Genomic DNA, 17,738 nt, shown 5'->3' on the forward strand with positions numbered 1-17,738 from the left:
TATGTAGTTCAATCGATTGATTATCTGGTCATCAGTTTCTCAATCAGATAGTTTCAAGTAGCAGCTGATCGCTTTTGCTTGTTTACTTTATTATTAAACAATTTGAATGAAGTTTATATTGCGCAGAGAAGAAAATTTTAATAAAGTTATTAGTACATATTTCATTCTTTTTGTTACACAACCACATGACACAGCTCTCGGCAAACCAAAATAAAAATTTAGTTGAATACAAAAATATAAGGATTGACTGTTTTTTTTTATTTTTATTATTATTATTTCTGTTTTTAATAAGCAACAACACATAAACGAGATAGATGGCTACGCCTGTCAACAATTAACAATAAATATTTCAAAAGACAGCTTATTTTTGGTTTTGGTAATTCTCTCTAACAAAGTGACAAGTCAATTTAGAACTAGTTAGCCAAAAATGTCGGAAAATGATAGAAAATGATGGCAAAGAAATGCAGAACAAATTTAGGTTTTGTTGCAGTTGCTGGCTACTGCTGCTACTGTGGTTGCTGTTGTTGTTGTTATTATTATTACTAAAGCATTTTCTCTGCTGCGCATCAAAATTTTTAGAGATGTTCGCTGTTTGGTTTGCCGGGAGTTTACACAAAATATTCATGTTCATTAACTTGATTTTTCCTTTAGCATCGAATTTCGTTTTGTTTTTATATATACAGTTTCTTTATCATTCAACATCAATCATTATGGCCGATGCATACCAATTATAAATATTATTGAATCAAAATAGATTATTGCATCAAAATAGATTTTCTTTCCGTGTTTTTTTAATCGCCGTTGCTGAATTTTCTCGTTTTGTTGAGTTAGTTTTGCTATTTTTTTTTTTTAATTTCTTTTAGTTTAAGTTTTATGCAATTCTACGATGCGTCGTCACTAAAAAGGGGGAGATTTTGTTGCTGTTTTTCATATTACTGTGCATTTTACAATGCTGGTTGGTTGGTTTGTTAGTTAATTGGTTTGTGTTCTTTTTACCCTTACGCACGTTCGTAGAAAAGTATATAGGCACTGGATGAAACGAGATAGTTTTCAGGCAAGGCATCACTGACACTGTTGGGAACAGAGAGAGAGAGAGAGAGTGCGGCGTTAATAAATCTAATGTAATTACATTACAAATTTCCACATACATGTTGTCATTGAATTCGTGCCACTTCCGTGATACTGGATGCTTACAGAGAGCCACGTAATGACCACCAGCCGTCGAGCCTGCAAAAAACACAGAGTTATGTGAATGCAAACTCCAAAACTTATTATTTACACAGTCAAGTACTGCCATAAATGAAACCTACATATTACATATAGAATAACGATTTGTAACCGAATTGAAGAACTCGCAACGCAGCTCTTCAGGCATGCAATATATCTCAGTTTTCCTGGGACAATATTAACATTCAAACTACTCTTCTATATAACTCTTTAACAAAAAAAATTAGACTACTAGCCCCTACACCCAATTCCCATTCTTTCCATCAATGTATTAATTCCAAACTGTCCTTTTTTACTATAAACTGAATAAAAATTTATGTATCTAATAATTAAATTTCCTTCTTAAATTATAAGCGTCCTGGGTTCATACGATACCGAAAATCTATATTTCTATATATGCAGCTATAATTTACCTTGGCTTCTGGATATCTATGTGTATGCAACAATTATAGTTTCTATCATATCAGTACTGAAATTCGTGAACAAAAACAGCAAAGGCTAACCCCACAATTTGTAATCGAAGCTAAAGAATTAACAATCGAAATGTTTTCACTTGTATTTTTATCTTACCCATATGATTGGATATCGCATAAAGCGAATAATGCACATTTGAATTCAAGTTGGCGCCATATGAGCCCATATTGAGTTCACGATCTCCTGTGGGAAACTCAACAATATTCGATAATTTGCTCCAGCGTGTTTCGGAGAAGCGTTTGAGATCTAAAACAAAAATAAGTTTTTAATTCATATACTGGAGAATGTATTTCCCCAATGCTGTTTGTCTTACGTATAACCAGGTATTTGGGAAAACGCTGTATGGTAAAACTTTTGGTGCATTTTCGTCGTGTCTTGCATTTAGAGCATGTGGGCATCTCATCCCCATCCAGCACCTCTTCGCGTATGAAAAGATCTAGGCACGCATCCAGCTTACAACGCGACGACGAGGGTAACGGCACACTCAGATCCCAGAAGGGGTCGAATGTGACGCTTGTATTTCCGCAAGTTGTGCACTTTAGGGTGCTCTTCAATTGACCCACAAATAGATCGCGTATCAGCGAATTCTCATGGCGTGCATACCACTCCCAGGTCAAATCGGCCTTCTTATTGTCACTGCAATTGAAGTGCAACACGATAATATTCGTTAGTCTGGTATACCAGAAAGTAATTATGTATTTCTCTTTCAAAACCTACCTGAGATTATCGTCAATGTTCAGCATTTCACCCTTGACACCCGAGTTTAGGGCGGAGTGCAGAGAGTCTAAGAAGAATCGCAGAAACTCCTGCGCATCCTGCTGATTGTAATCGCTGTACATGCGATGTTTTGTCGAGAAGGCCCGCTTCAGTTCCACGGGCGTCACGCTGTGCACATTCGCAGTCCACATTTCCTGTATGAGTTTGGCAAATTCTGTAATGCCACAACAATGATTATATTATCAATAATATTTTCATCAATCACTAACCGTTTAAGATCAACTGATCCTTGGTGGCGCCCGTGCGTGTACCATGATGTGAACGCAAGAATCGTGTCAGCTCTGTGGTGTGGCTTAGACACTGAATGACAGAGTTCATGAAGCATGTGTTGCCAATATTTCGTAGACCGCAGAGACCTGTGGAATGTAATTGAACAAGGAAGAAAGAAGAAATCGTTTAATATCGGAAGGAGTTCTGTAGAAGGGCAATGGAATGGGACTGGCCATTTTTTGCACTCTCCAATTCACGTCGGCCCGCAATCGACGTTCGTGGTGGTGGAACAGCGTGTGGCATTCGCGAACCATGCAATGTGGAACTGGAGAGTGCTCCTGGTGATCCAAGTCCTTCCTGGCAGGATGCGGTGAATACAGCACAGCAAATTTCAATTTCAACTACCCTATGTAGTTACAAATTGTGCGTGGCCTGCTCTAAAACATATTCTGGGGTCAACGATTCCCCCCATTACCCACCTTCAGACTTCTCGTCGCGCGCACTTTTGTAGGCATCGTCAAGGCCGCTGTTGATATTATGCTTGTTGGAGCTGCTTAGCACAGTTGAGCCGATGATGGACGTCGAGGCATTGCCGTAACGACTAGGCGTAGGCGACACCGGCGGCATTGCCGAAGAGCGTGCAGAGCTTGTGCCATGACGCGCCTGTTTGCAAAATAAAATTCAATTAGTTTAGTCTATGTAGGGGTTAAAGGCGCCCAAAGCTTTTACCACAGTTGTTCAAATTTTATTGACTGACATTTCTTCTCGGTGCCAAACAGAATTTGAACAAAGTTGGGCTTAAAGCTGTGCGCGTTCAGTGTTCAACAACGTTAATTAACTCGAAAAGTGTTATCTTGTTTTTGTTTTTTTGGTTAGTAATCGAAAGCGACGAGCGATCGAGCATTAGAAAAAGAGGAATATGAATGTTTTAAATGGATTGAAGAGTGTTTTTGTGTTGGTGGTTTTATGGGGTATTTATTTTAATGATAGGTACATATGTGTGCGAGGAGATTAGATGAGTCTATTAAAGCATGCTTTCGCAAACCAACTTAAATACAAAACGACAAACACAAGCGCAATTGGCAACAAACAAACAAACATAGCCATAAATAAAGAAGCGAAAAACAATTGCTTAAGTGTTAAGATAGAAAGAGGTAGAGAGAGAGAGAGAGAGAGAATTCTAAGCGTGGGAGAGACACAAATAAGCGACTGAGCAAGAAACCAACCAAAACTGGCGTACAGTACAGAAACCATTTATCGATAACAAATGAAATCCAATACGAAAAATTAAGACACTTCCTCTTTCGCCTACTTCCAAAATGCTACTCAGAAAAACTAATAAAAAATAGAGCCGGGGAATAAAGGTGCCAACAGGTGCTAATGAAAATGAGGTAGAAGATATACGAGTATAGATGGCTACTTGAGATAACCTCAAGATATTGAATAGGAGGTAGTTGTTTTTGAACGGAACAAAAAGACAAGAGAAAATAAGACAGTAGAAGAGAGAGAGAAAGAGAGAGAGAGAGATTGCTGGTCGCGACACACTTACACAGTCGCTCGGTGTCGATGTGCTGGACGCCGAGGACGAGGTGGCAGCGCAGACGGAGACGGAGGCAGACGATGACGACGAAGTTGTTATTGTGGAAGAATACCCGCAATCATTGTTGGAAGTGCTGTGGCTGTGGCTATGGTTATGGCTATGGCTGTTGCTAGTGGTGGTGGTGTTGGCTGTGGTGGTTGTGGAGTTGGTGGAGGAAGAGGCGGAGCATTGTTTTACCTTGCTGGCGGTAGTGAGTGTGTTTGGCAGCGTTACCATGGACATTGCATGTCCCGATGTAGTTGCCGCACATTCCTGTTGGACCGTGTTGTTACAACCGCCGCTGCTGGTTGATACTCCCGCTCCACCGTTCTCATAGCTGTGGGCATTGCGCGCATATTTTGCAGCACATCCATTCTGCAAGACTAGGCCGCTGGTGGCGCGACCGGTTTTACTGATAGGCGCCACAACAGCTGTGGTCATTGATGGTGCCGGCACATTGGTAACCATAGCCGTGGCCAGACGACCCACAGATGTGCCATGAGTGGTGCTGCTCCCACTATTGCGATAAGTCGCTCGCGTCAGCGAACTACTATAGCCTGCCGCCATCCGAGTCACCGTATCCAGATCGCTGCTATAGCGTTGTTGTAAATTGCTGCTACTGCCAGTGGTGGCATGCTCGGCTTCACCACCTCGTCCGGCAACGGTTACAACTCCTCCTCCAGATGACGCGGCTGCCGTTCCCGCCGTTCCCGACTGTGTAGTTGTTGTCAAGCGCAATGGTGGCATGCGCTTCTGCTTGCTTAGATTATTGAACTTCTCTATGGAGGCCTTAATGCTAAGGGAATCGATGCCATACCAACGAGGGTTATAGCCTCCACCCCCACTCCCGGCACTCCCGCCGCCGCTGTTATTCTCGCGCTGCTCGCCATTGGCATTCTTGTAACTGCCATTGAACTTCTCATAGTTGGCGGCAAAATTCGAATTGTTCGAGGAGATGATCGTGGACTTGGGTCTGGGACTGCGACCTAGCTTGCGCTCGTGGTTGTATCCCTGCTGGACGCTTCGCAGCTGCATTGGTGGCGTTATGGGCTTAAAGTAGGCAATGCCAGACCTTGAAGGCCCGCCCCCACCTGGTGCAGTGCCTCCCGATCTGTCGATGCTCGATACAGCGTTTGGTGGGGGCATCTCATCGCTATCGATATAAGTTATGTCGTCGTGTTGTTGATTCTGTTGCTGCTGCATATTGTTATTTCCGTTGTTATTATTATTATTGTTGTTCATGACGGAGGAGACGGCACTGTTGTTGTTGTTGCTGTTGCTGTGACTGTTGCTGCCGCTCAACGACTTCACCTTGCCGCTTATCAAATTATCAGCTAGATTAGTTGAACTAGCAACCGCTTTTGGCTGCAGCTTTGGAGGCGTTAAAGGTGTTGTTGATGTTTGAAATTTGGAGCGACTCCCGGAGACTGGAGCGTTATTATATTTAATGTCAATTCTGTGGACGGTTGTGTTGGCTGTACTGCTGCCACTGCCAGCGGTTGCTCCTCCTGCTGTTGCTCCAGCTGCTGCTGATGATGATGATGTTCCTGTCCCTGTTCCGTTCGGAAGCCGATGATTAGCGCCAACAGTTTGATTGCCATTGAGTGTAGCGGGACGACGCATCCCATTCAGTAGGACGCCCGATGCAGGCGCCGAGCTGGAGCCGGTGGCTACCAATGCTTTGCTGGCTGTGCTGCTGCTTGTTGTTATCCCCTTGGAGTGGCGACTTCCGCCAATGCTATTACTATTTGTATTATTATTGTTGCTGTTGTTGTTGTTGTTGTTCTTGTTATCGTCGCCACCTACGCTGCCGTTGCTCGCCTTGGATCTCTTAAGCAGTATCTTGGGATGCTTTCCGTGTGCCGGCTGGTTGCTCTGATTAGCCGCTGCGGTGCTGTGACTACGGCCGTGGCTGTGGCTGTGGTTGTGGCTGTGGTTATGACTGTGGCTATGACTGTGATTGCTGGCTCCCGTGAGTTGTGCATGCGCCAATTCACACTCGTCCTTTAGAAAGCTGGGATCCTTGAAGGTGGGCAAGAGAAAGAATTTTTGATTGGCCAGACGCACAGGATTGCCAGTACCAGTACCAGTACCAGAACCAGAGCCAGCACCTCCACCTGCAGCTACAGCACTGCCTGCACCAGGAGCGCCACCGCTGTACTTAACCGTCGCTATCGGCGCCTTGCCTGCCCCTGGCCTCAATGCCGTGCCACTAGTTTTGGGCAACTTGATGACACCGCGGTGCGATTGTTGTGGCTGCGTTTGCTGTTGTGAACGCTCCTCGGCTACTGTTCGGGCACTGTTCACAGCTGAAGCAATTGTTGTTGCTGTCGTTGCTGTTGTCGCTGCTGGTGACGCGCTGTTCGCGCTCGACTCTGCCTGTGGTTTGGACGCTGCTGGAACTTTGTGAAACGCACCACCTCTCGTCTTCTTGACGTCTAACATCATTTGACGAGACGGCGACGTAGCACGTGCTCCCTCCCCTCCAATGGCTACAGCTGAGGCTATCCTGCTTCGTCCTGCCTCTTTAAATGCGCCTCTAATGCTTGTTCCCACGGTTGCGGCTTTGGTGGCGAACGCAAGTGCGATGGACTTAATTGGATGACCACGTTCTCAACACTTTATCGCCGCTCGACACGATCCTTTCTGTTGTATGCGTTTGAGTGATTGGTTTCTTATTGTTATAAAATTTTGGGTTTTTTAAATACTAATTTTGTAAATTTTTGTTACGTGTTGTGCTTACCAAAAATACATTCTCTCAAACTACATTATACGCATTCGACTGTCGGTTCCCATACAAGTTACTACGATGAACTGAGAGATTTTAATTTGTTTTGAACTTTCGTTTCAGCGCCTGCCTAATGCCAGGATTTGGTTTCTGTGGTGTCTGTATTAATTGTTTTTTTTTTTTCTTTTTTTAACTTTTAATTTATGGTTTCTTTGCTCTAGAAAATTAGATGCTACGATAGCTTTGGCCCATAGACCAACCGACTTGGATATCTAGCGGATGTGTTGGTTGGTTGGTTGGTTGGTTGGTTGCTTGGTTGGTTAGTTAGTTTCTTTGTTAGTTAGTTAGTTATTATTTTTGTTTCTGTTTCTGTTTTTGGGTTTTGGTTATGTTTACAGTTATTCGTTCTTAGCTTGTGGGTTAGAAAGGGAACACGCTTCAGTAACGCGATCTGCAAAAGTTTAGCTAAAAATACATAAAAATGGAAAACGATTAAGTGAAATTGTGTAACGGTTAGTACAGAAATAGAGAGAGAGAGAGAGATAGGGACGGAGGGTGATTGTGTGTGAAAATTACAGAATGGGAAAAAGAAGAAGCATTCATGATGATTTTTGACCATGATTCAAATATAGAGCTTTATACAGAGCTGCCCAAAAGGCCCAAACGGCAACAGTTTTCAGACCAACGAATTTCAATTCTCTTTTATTCAATAAGAAAAAAATTTTATTAATTCATTCGCTTAGCTACTAGAAAGAAGAAACGAAGAAATAAAATTCGTTATATACAGTTTTCCAAAATTCCATAATTATCCGTTTCATTCGAACTTTGTTTGTTTCAACAACTGACTTGAAGACTCTTTCAACAATGAGTTGTGATATGGATGCGGTTCTTACTTTAGATATACTATACTATCTTAGTGATCTGATCTTAAAATATCTTCAACAAATTTTCTTAAACCCGGTAACGGTTGAAGTTATTAGTTCGATCTAAAACAGGATTTGTGTACGTTTCAAAAGAGCTTCTAAGAACCGATCGGAAGTGGTTTCAATGGATAAATGCATCTGGCACTCTGTAGTAGCTTCTAAGTACTAAGATTTTAGATGGTGGAAATTGTTGCAATTGAATCATGACGCCAATGTACAATTGTATGGGGGACAGCTTGTATTATAACACTGGGAATGAGCAATGAAGGTGAGGACAAATGTGTACCTTACAATAGGAATTGAAATCAGCCAAGCGCACACACACACACAGAAACATACAGTTGATGATGAACCATTGAGTTTTTTGTTATTATTAATTATTTTCCAGTTATTATCAGTATCAGTTCTGTGACATGCGATTAGTATTAAGCAGGCAGTATGGGCAGGCAGACAGGCAGGCAGGCAGACAGCAACGCGTTTTATCATGTTTTTCAAGATGTTTCGCTTTACCTTCCTGGCCGCACCCTCCGCCAGAGTTAAGGTGGCCGCAGTGCTAACATCGCCATCGGCATCGCCACCACTTGTTGCTGCACTTGCTCTCACATCTTGTTCGGCTGCGTTTGTTTTTGTCGCCGTTGCATCGTCGATGGTATCCGTCTCAGTCGGGATGAGGAGTTTATGCAAACTGCTGCCACTGTGACTCTCGTAGATGGCATTGCGCTTGGGTGAGGAGGACAAGAGCAGTCCATTTAGTTTGGTATCGAGTCCATTGCTATCTGTGGCATGGCCATTGGTGGTGATCGCAGCCGTCGACACCGACGGTTCCCCATCCGCCTGACTGCGACGCTGGCGATTGCTGCGCAGTGTGAAGGTAGCAGTGGGCACATCCCCACTACTATTACTGCCAATCAACGTATACTTGCCCGATCCGGAGCGTCCACTGAGACGAGATGTCGACGATATTGATGCTGATGTGGCTTCATCTGTGTGTGTGCCTCCGGCATCACTGCTGCTGCTATATAGACGACTATAGCGACTGCTGCGTGGTCTGTCCAGGGTAACTGTGCATGTGGTGCTTGTATCATTGTTGCTGTTGCTGTTGTTGTTGTTGTTGCTGCTATCATTGTCGGCTTCATTGAGCGCCGATCTGGAACGTGACAGTTCACAGTTTGGTTTATAGTTGGCTGGACTGTATTTTTCGTATATATCCAGACCAGATGTGGCAACTAAACGTGCTAGGGATGATGATGAGCATGAGCTGGACAAACGTTTGCTGCTGCTGCTGCCACCATTTGTGGCATCCTCGTGGCTGTGGCTGTAGCTGTTGCTGCCGCCCGAGCCGCCTGAGCCGCCACCACTAATTGGTGGCTTTTTCGCATCTCTGTTGCGTGTATAATCGTCTTTTTTTATGGAGCCTGTGGCTTTAAGGCTATCGCCATTCGCATTACTGCTTTTTGTTTTGCGCGGCAGCTGAGTTTTGATTCGTTTTTATTGTACATATGTGTGGTGGTGGTGGTTGTTGTAGTTGTTGTTGTTTTTGTTGATATGACAAACATTTACAGGTGTAATTGCCATGTTATTGGTATTGTTTAATGTTGTTAATGTTACGATTTATTTTCATTTCATTTTGTTTAAATGATGACGCACGGGGCATGTTTCATGTTGGCGTAACATAAACAAAAACAAAAACAATAAAAACAAAATGAAAAAGAAACACCAAATGAGTTTTTTTTTTACACAAGATCAATGACGGATAGAGCGAGATAGAGCGATCATATATATATATAGAAAGAGAGCGCGTATTATCAGCAAATAAAAGCGCAGCCTAAATGTATGCAACTCCCTAGCCCTTGCCTGATAAGTCGCGATCGCGACTTTAAACGCGCCGAATGGCCACGCAACTAACTTAAAAGAACTTTGACGAAAAGGCAACGGTATCTCACAACTCGGTATATATGCACATAAAAATATATGTATGTATTTATATGTTCATGCATGAAGATATATGAACATCGTTCATATGTATAGTTATATATATATATATATATATGTACATAAATCTACATACATACTTATATGAGTCACATTAACCTTTTTCATTTCGATTAATTTTGTTGAAACATCTTTGCTGGCGACGCCAATGCGCCAAAATCACAAGGGCGGACCCGCCTAGTCATTGGATCTCTGCCAACAAGTGGTTCGGTGCGACTAAGCATTCCATTCGCGGGACGCGAAGCTGAATGACGCATCTTTATCAGAACCAACTATGTTTAAAGTGACGTTATGACTGCTATGCCTGGTAGTGGGTGGGGTGGGGTGCGGTATGGTGGGCAAGACAGGTGGGTTGGGGGTTGGGGGTTTGGGGTTGGTTGCTGTGCGCAACAACTACGTAATATGCTGAGTGCAATTGAACAATAACAACAACAGTAAAGCCAGTTAGCAAAATAAAATCAAATTTAGAAATTGCCCAAATTGCATTTAATTCGTGTATGATTCGCCCCCGCATTAAAAAGCCACCGAGCAGGACATACATATGTATGTATTACATATGTATTATTGGCTAAATATTAGAGCGGAAAACAGGCGAAGTAATTTTAGAAAAGTTGTGAAGCAGCCCCTTCTTATTAAAGGTAAGCATATGTATAACATATTTCGTATATATTGGCAGTTCTATTTCATAGAACCAGTTAAAGATTAATTATGCTTTCTTTTTTATTTAAAAAGAAGCGCAAGGGGAGAAATTATAATTTTTTAAATACAACAACTCGCTATGAGAAAGTATTGAACTCTTAGCACTTTGTATATCCCTGAAGCATAACTAAGTATGAATCAAATCAACATAATATTTACCAAAAGATTAAATTTATGAAACTGCATTACCCAATTAATTTTTATAAACAATATCATAATTGCGAATTTTGGCTGGTTAATGGAATAAAGGGTCCTCACAATTTGTTTTAAATAAACCAAAAATGCATTATGCTGTGCCGTATTAAGCAGTGAAGAACTACACTTAAAAATATATAGGAGGGTTCCAGAAGCAGCAACTGAGGGTCAGTGCATGCTTGATTCAACACAATGGACTTATGGAACGACATGGACAGACAATCACAGACTGCGTATTGTTGGCTTTAATAGGAAATTCACCGTTTAGAACCAAGCAGCTAAGTCACATGTGATTTGGTGGTGGTATTTGAGGTGGAAAACTGAATAGTGACTGGGGTGTTTGAATGTTTTGTGGCTGTATCAAGTGTTTCCGAGAAAATAGCATGAGATTCTGAGGGAGATTACACTAATACTAACTATACAATAAAATATGCAGCCACCAAATCAAACGTCAATCAATCGTATCAATTATGAATCCATCAATCATCGGTCAGTCATACAACTAATGCTTAAATAGTATATATAATAATAATATAATGGTTTGCCACTCACTCCGTATCGGCCGGACGTAGTTGTATCATAGCTGGAGAGATAATAAGACGAGCCGCTTCGATATGCCGAAGAACCACCGGGCACATACACTAGGGAAGAGGAGGATGCGGATGAGGGACCAACGCTGCTCCTTTGAGTGGCGCTCGAACGCGGCGTATATGCGGATGACGATGAGGAGTATGTTGAATACGAACTGGGATAGTAATTGCTACCCAGGCCACTGTTGCTACTGTGGCTGTGGCTGCTGTACGATGAAGATGTGCTGGAGGGCACCAATTTTGACAGACTACTTCCACGGTCGTAGTACGTGGAGTATCTTGAGTAACCGTTACTAGTTGACGACGATGTACCGCCGCTGCCACTGCTAGAGCTGCCGATGCCGCCGCCTGTTGTTGCTGCTGTTGACGATGAGCCGTATAGACTGCCACTGCCGCCTGCCGCTGAGGTTGACGAACGACGCGGCGATATCACACGCATTATAGTGGCAGCAGCAGCAGCGTTTAAATCGCTTGCCTAATCAGATTGCTGCGTGTCCTTGTTACCTTCCCGTTAGGCGCCGTTCTGAGTTGCAGCTGTAATTGCGGTTGTTACTGGTGTTTCTATTGTGGACAACTATAGATTCGTTTGCTGCAAATACCATGTACACAATTAGTTTGAGCTGCATTTTAAAACTGATTTTAAGCATTCTCACCTGGACACTCTGTTGTTTTTTTATTGCTTTATTTACATAGTTATTGTTGTTGTTGCTATTCTTGTTATCGTCGTGTGTTGGTTGCTTATGCTAAATATACGACCCGTAATCCTGTTAATTGTTATGCTGCTGCTGTAGTTGTAATTGTTGAGGTAACTGCAATTATTAACAATTTCACTTGTTTTTATCCCGAGGACAAGGCAAGATTAAAAAAATAACATTTCCATTTCGCATTTGTTTGTCGTCATCGTCATCACCGTTATCGTTGTTTTCACTTGTTTACAATTACAAAATAATAAAAACAACAACAAGCACGGGTGGTGGCCGAGCTTTCCATAACAACAATATTTTTGGGCACTGTCGGGGGGTTGAGGATATACGGGTTGCCTATGCGGTAATAACGAAGTTACAACTACACATACACACATGTATGCACATAAGTATGTTTGTGTTGAATTTTGCACGCGCCCGCTTGCGACGCCGCCAGGCAGTCTACGGCCCAGTACGGAAAGCAATGTCATTGTAACCGAAGAAACCATTTGTTGTGTGTGTGTGTGTGTGTGCGTGAGTTCTGGAGAACGAATTCTAAAGGGGCAGCACACAACACATGCACACATTCATATCGATCTCTCACTGCACTACACAGCACTACTCATTCGCGCGCACACAAACACAAGCTCTTCACACCCACACACACACACACATACATCGTAATCTTGTCGCCATATAATTGTCTATTTAAAAAAATAATTTCTCAAGTTCACGCATACCCACACCCACTCACCCACACCTACACATGAATGTAAGCGGTCAGCGAGCGCGCATTATTTGACTTTCCTCCTACCACGTTTTTAATTGCAAAGCGCAATGTGGAAATATTAAAAATTTCTTTATGAAGTATTTGGTGTGCCTGACGTCGTCGTACCGAAAGTCGCGTCAAAAATCGAAATAATTATAATAAAAGAAGAAAAACGAATCTATTTATAAAAGCGCTTAAAAGCACACACATACACAAATATATTATTAAACGTTTGTGTGTTTATAATGGCGCTGGCGGTGTGTCGGTGACGGTCGCGCAATTGTTAAGGAGGGGAGCAAGGGCGCCAATCGCGGCAGCAGCAACAACAACACATGCGAGTAAATGAGACAGCAAAGTTGGCGACAGTCGCGAATAGACGCACACAAGCACACACAGTCATCCTCATTCATACACACACACAAATACACACGTACATATGTACACTGCCAGCCAACGTACGAATTACGCAAAGTGAAATATCTTTCTCAAAATGGAAAGTGGAAAAGTGACGACTATGATTTTTTTTGCTATGCAAACGATTTATCAGGCAAAAATACACGCAGGTGTGAGGACGATAGGACGAGGACGGGCGGCAACGACACAAAACAACCGTCTACAACAGCAAAGTGACTAACGAGGTCGTCTCCTTGTTGCACATTGAAAAATATAAAAACACAGTCAATTATAGATGTTGAAACATTTTACAATGTCTTCATCGTTACTGCCACAGCAGCAAGCAGTGTGTGTGACTTCATTTACGTGTTTCGGCACGACACATATTGAATTCGTATTTTTTGAAATGGCAGCACTCACTTTATTATTTACTTATTATTATTATCCACCCTCGATTTAGCAACACAACACACGAGCTTCGAGTTTTTCTACCGAATTTTCCAAAAATTTTCGTGTTGGATCGGTTTAGGCATGTAAGAAAAACATCGATGAGCGCTATCGGCAACTCTATCGATACACTATTTATTTTTTTGGTTTTTCGGCAACACTCTGTTGTGGCACTTCTTGTCATCGATAATTTGTAACCAGCCTAGTTGTAGTAAATGGCATTTTGACAGATACGTAAATATCGCCCATCTCTAACGCTGTGGCCACAAACCATAGCGTGTATATACATTTTGTGTGTGTGAAAACCTCTGTTCTGGTGTGAAAAATTTATATATTTTGTTTCAAATAAAATAGCAAACGATTTGGTGGTTAGCAAATTATTGCTAGCGTGTCACCGTCGTCACCCTTGACGCTGCGCAGCAATAGAAGCTGTTTATTTTTATAAACAATTCGCAGCCGCAGATCGTCGTCGTTGTCGTCGCGTCGCATTAGAAATCTTTGGGACCTTCTTGCAAACTACGCAAAACAATCGTAGCAGCAGCCGTTGCAGTTGCCGCCGCTCATAGACAACATGAAGTGAGCCGCCGCAAAGAAATTCGACAATTCACCGATTTTCACAATATTTTCCTGTCATTTTCGTGCAGTAAATCCAAGAGCACAGGGATTTTTTGTTAATTTGCCGAATTTTTTATTCGTGCCATTATCATCGTCATCTACATTACCGCACAACCACCCAGGCCAATATCCATCATCTTCACCTTCGTCTTGTCAGCGGCATTCAAAAGTTTACAGTTTAAAAAAAGTTAGTTTCTAGTAAACTTAACTCGGCATAATCATCGCTCTCTTTCACACACATACACACACACACACACACTCAACAAACAGTTCAGGTGAGTGTTGCAAACATACCTGCATACATATATACGTACGTACATATGTATGAATGAAGGCTTGGCCGATTTGTGGCCCAGCTTTTGCACCGGCTGCTTTTTGCACAGCTGATTTTAGTGGACCGATAATTTCAATAACTTGTTTATTCAACTGTTCGGCTTAATCTTACAGTTATGTCATCAACCGCCGGCAAACGCAAGGAGATCTACAAATATCTGGCGCCATGGCCGCTTTATTCCATGAACTGGAGCGTGCGTCCAGACAAACGCTTTCGCCTAGCTCTGGGCAGCTTTATAGAAGAATACAACAACAAAGTGCAAATTATCAGCCTAGACGAGGACACAAGCGAATTTAGTGCTAAAAGGTAAGCAGCAAATCACATTTAAATACAAAATTAAAAAATAATTGAAATAAATGCCTGTACATTTAAATTTTAAAACAGCACATTTGATCATCCATATCCAACAACAAAAATCATGTGGATACCAGACTCGAAAGGAATCTATCCCGATTTGCTTGCCACCAGTGGTGATTATCTGCGCGTTTGGCGCGCCGGCGAACCCGACACACGTCTCGAATGTGTTCTAAATAATAATAAGAATAGCGATTTTTGCGCACCGCTCACATCGTTCGATTGGAACGAAGTCGATCCGAATCTGGTTGGCACATCATCCATAGATACCACATGCACAATATGGGGCCTGGAGACGGGGCAACCGCATGCTCGTGTCTATGTTGCGGGCCATGTGAAAACCCAGTTGATAGCACACGACAAGGAGGTCTATGACATTGCGTTTTCACGTGCGGGCGGAGGTCGCGATATGTTCGCCTCAGTTGGTGCCGATGGCTCGGTACGCATGTTCGATTTGCGTCATCTGGAGCACTCGACCATTATTTATGAGGTAGCCACAACATCAAACCATACATACATTATATCTGTATCATTCTAATTTACATTTTTATCTATGTGTCTAAAGGATCCTGCTCACACAGCCTTGCTGCGCTTGGCTTGGAATAAACAGGATCCCAATTATTTAGCCACAGTCGCCATGGATTCATGCGAAGTTATTATTTTAGATGTTCGTGTTCCTTGTACACCTGTTGCAAGACTGAGCAATCACAGAGCGTGCGTCAACGGTATTGCGTGGGCGCCGCATAGGTAAGTGTACACAAGCTAGGTTAAGCGCAAAAGGAAGACCAGCTCTGAATTAAAAATTATTTAAAAACACATTGTTGCAATGTAAAACTAAAGCATTATTATTTCTTTTGTGTATTCATACAGTTCCTGTCACATTTGCACTGCCGGTGATGATCACCAAGCACTAATCTGGGATATACAACAAATGCCACGCGCAATCGAGGATCCAATTTTAGCCTATACAGCTGCTGAGGGCGAAGTCAATCAAATCCAATGGGGTGCCACGCAACCCGACTGGATATCCATTTGTTATAATAAAGCGTGCGAAATATTGCGGGTCTAGAGTCAATTGTGTTGGCCAAATTGCTGCAAATTGATGATCAACGCACATACCACAACAACAACAACAAGAACAACAACAGCTACATACACACCGACACACACCGATACTCACTCATTATACACACACATGCATACACAACATACATATAGTCGTAGGTTTTTCTGCGCAACGGAACATAACGACAACAACAGCAACCCACTCAACCTACAAGAATCGCAGCTTATTTGTTAAATTTTAGTTCCGATTTGCTGATATAGATTTGTTATTTTATTTCTTTATTTTCGAAATTTTTTGTAAACTGTCGTTGTCTGTTTGGAACATGGGCGTCAGTTGAGCTAAAGCTCGTTATTCCACAAAAATTCGTTTGGTTTGCTTGCGAGCTTAAACAGCAACAAATCAAAAAAAAAAAAAAGCAAGCAAACATTATTGGCACACATACAAAGCCACACACATACACACAGAGACAAACTTAGCTTAGTTGGACATACATACATAAGTCTTTAGGGTATAACCAAAATATGTATTGCTAATTGTAGTTTATTTAACTTGACACACTTTATTTAAGCGACAACAACCAAAACGACGACAACAAAAACAACACTCTTTTAAACTAAAAGGAGTAGCATAAACAAAAAAGCCGAGGCGCGCCATTATATTTATTTTTAAATTATTAATTTTTTGTTCCTGATTTTAAGATATGAGACAACACAAAAAAAAAACAAAAACAAAAAAGAAGAAAAACAAACAATGTCCTACCTCGTTTTCCAACGTGTAAATGTTGTAAAGATTCGTGTCTAGCCGCAGCGAAATTGCAAACGATACAAACGAAAATTACATATTACAAAACAAAACAAAAAAATAATAACAACAATGAAAACCAACCAAAACGCTTTTTCGAAATATTTTTTTATTTTGTCACATTTTATGATGCGTTTTTTCTATGAGAACCAGTTGAAAGACAACAAAAACAAAGGACTTAACTAAACAAAACAAAACGAAGAACAACAGCAAAACATATTTAAATGAATAAAAAAAAAACTAAAAACAAACCATATTTGCACACAGCTAACAAATTAAGCAAACATGAAAAAACAACCGATACTATTTCAAAACAAAAACGAAACAAAACTAAAAACCGAAACATTATATGAGCGAGAGAGAATACAAGATTGTTGCTATCCATTTAAAGAAAACAAAAGATTATTACAACATAGTACTATAAAGCATAAATATAAAACAAATACAAAGAGGAGAATCAGATCGATCAGTCGATTGATGGGCATGCACCTACAAATTAACTTTGCACACATACATACATATGTATATATATATATATATATATATATATACGATACAACCGATATATATATACGATGCAAACATATGTATGCATGTATGTGCGTTTATGAAAGACAAACGAAAAAAAGAACTGTAAGATGCAAAAGAATAAGAAACAAACAAACAACTCAAGAGGCAAACAACCATTTTTGTACAGTAAACAAAGAGCTAAGAACTAAGCATCAGTTAGTTTTATGTTTTTCAACAAAGTGCTGCTAGTTCTGAGAAGCGCAAAGAGCGGCGCACTTTGCTTTCTTTCGTTTGGTTTTCTTGAAGATCTGATCTGAATTTATTTTTTTCATACTCAGCCGTGCATATACTTACCCATACTTAGATACATAC

General features: G+C 41.5%; 2 protein-coding genes across 5 annotated transcripts; one reads left to right on the forward strand and one right to left on the reverse strand.

Annotated features, from left to right (window-relative positions):
* Positions 1-243: 243 nt before the first annotated feature.
* LOC115626932 (ubiquitin carboxyl-terminal hydrolase Usp2) lies at positions 244-13,767 on the reverse strand. 4 transcript variants are annotated; one of them, XM_030522440.1, is made up of 10 exons: positions 13,660-13,767; positions 12,048-12,203; positions 11,357-11,983; positions 3,168-3,351; positions 2,688-2,834; positions 2,419-2,632; positions 2,015-2,337; positions 1,798-1,947; positions 1,149-1,227; positions 244-1,071 (listed from the first exon to the last, which is right to left on the reverse strand). In XM_030522440.1, the coding sequence occupies exons 3-10, from the start codon at positions 11,831-11,833 to the stop codon at positions 999-1,001; spliced, it is 1,647 nt and encodes a 548-aa protein (XP_030378300.1). In that variant the 5' UTR covers positions 11,834-11,983; positions 12,048-12,203; positions 13,660-13,767; the 3' UTR covers positions 244-998. The 4 variants fall into 4 exon arrangements, with proteins under 4 accessions (XP_030378300.1, XP_030378298.1, XP_030378299.1 ...); XM_030522438.1 differs by lacking the exons at positions 11,357-11,983; positions 12,048-12,203; positions 13,660-13,767 and adding exons at positions 4,238-6,941; positions 7,011-7,375; XM_030522439.1 differs by lacking the exons at positions 11,357-11,983; positions 12,048-12,203; positions 13,660-13,767 and adding an exon at positions 4,466-7,374.
* LOC115626933 (DDB1- and CUL4-associated factor 7) lies at positions 13,766-16,917 on the forward strand. Its single transcript, XM_030522442.1, has 6 exons — positions 13,766-14,262; positions 14,331-14,576; positions 14,749-14,941; positions 15,020-15,479; positions 15,555-15,736; positions 15,860-16,917. Exons 3-6 carry the CDS (start codon positions 14,751-14,753, stop codon positions 16,056-16,058), a joined length of 1,032 nt encoding a protein of 343 aa, XP_030378302.1. The 5' UTR covers positions 13,766-14,262; positions 14,331-14,576; positions 14,749-14,750; the 3' UTR covers positions 16,059-16,917.
* Positions 16,918-17,738: the final 821 nt, after the last annotated feature.

The sequence above is a fragment of the Scaptodrosophila lebanonensis genome, unplaced genomic scaffold (assembly GCF_003285725.1).
Source record: "Scaptodrosophila lebanonensis strain 11010-0011.00,11010-0021.00 unplaced genomic scaffold, SlebRS2 tig00000089-arrow-pilon, whole genome shotgun sequence".
Lineage (NCBI taxonomy): Eukaryota > Metazoa > Arthropoda > Insecta > Diptera > Drosophilidae > Scaptodrosophila > Scaptodrosophila lebanonensis.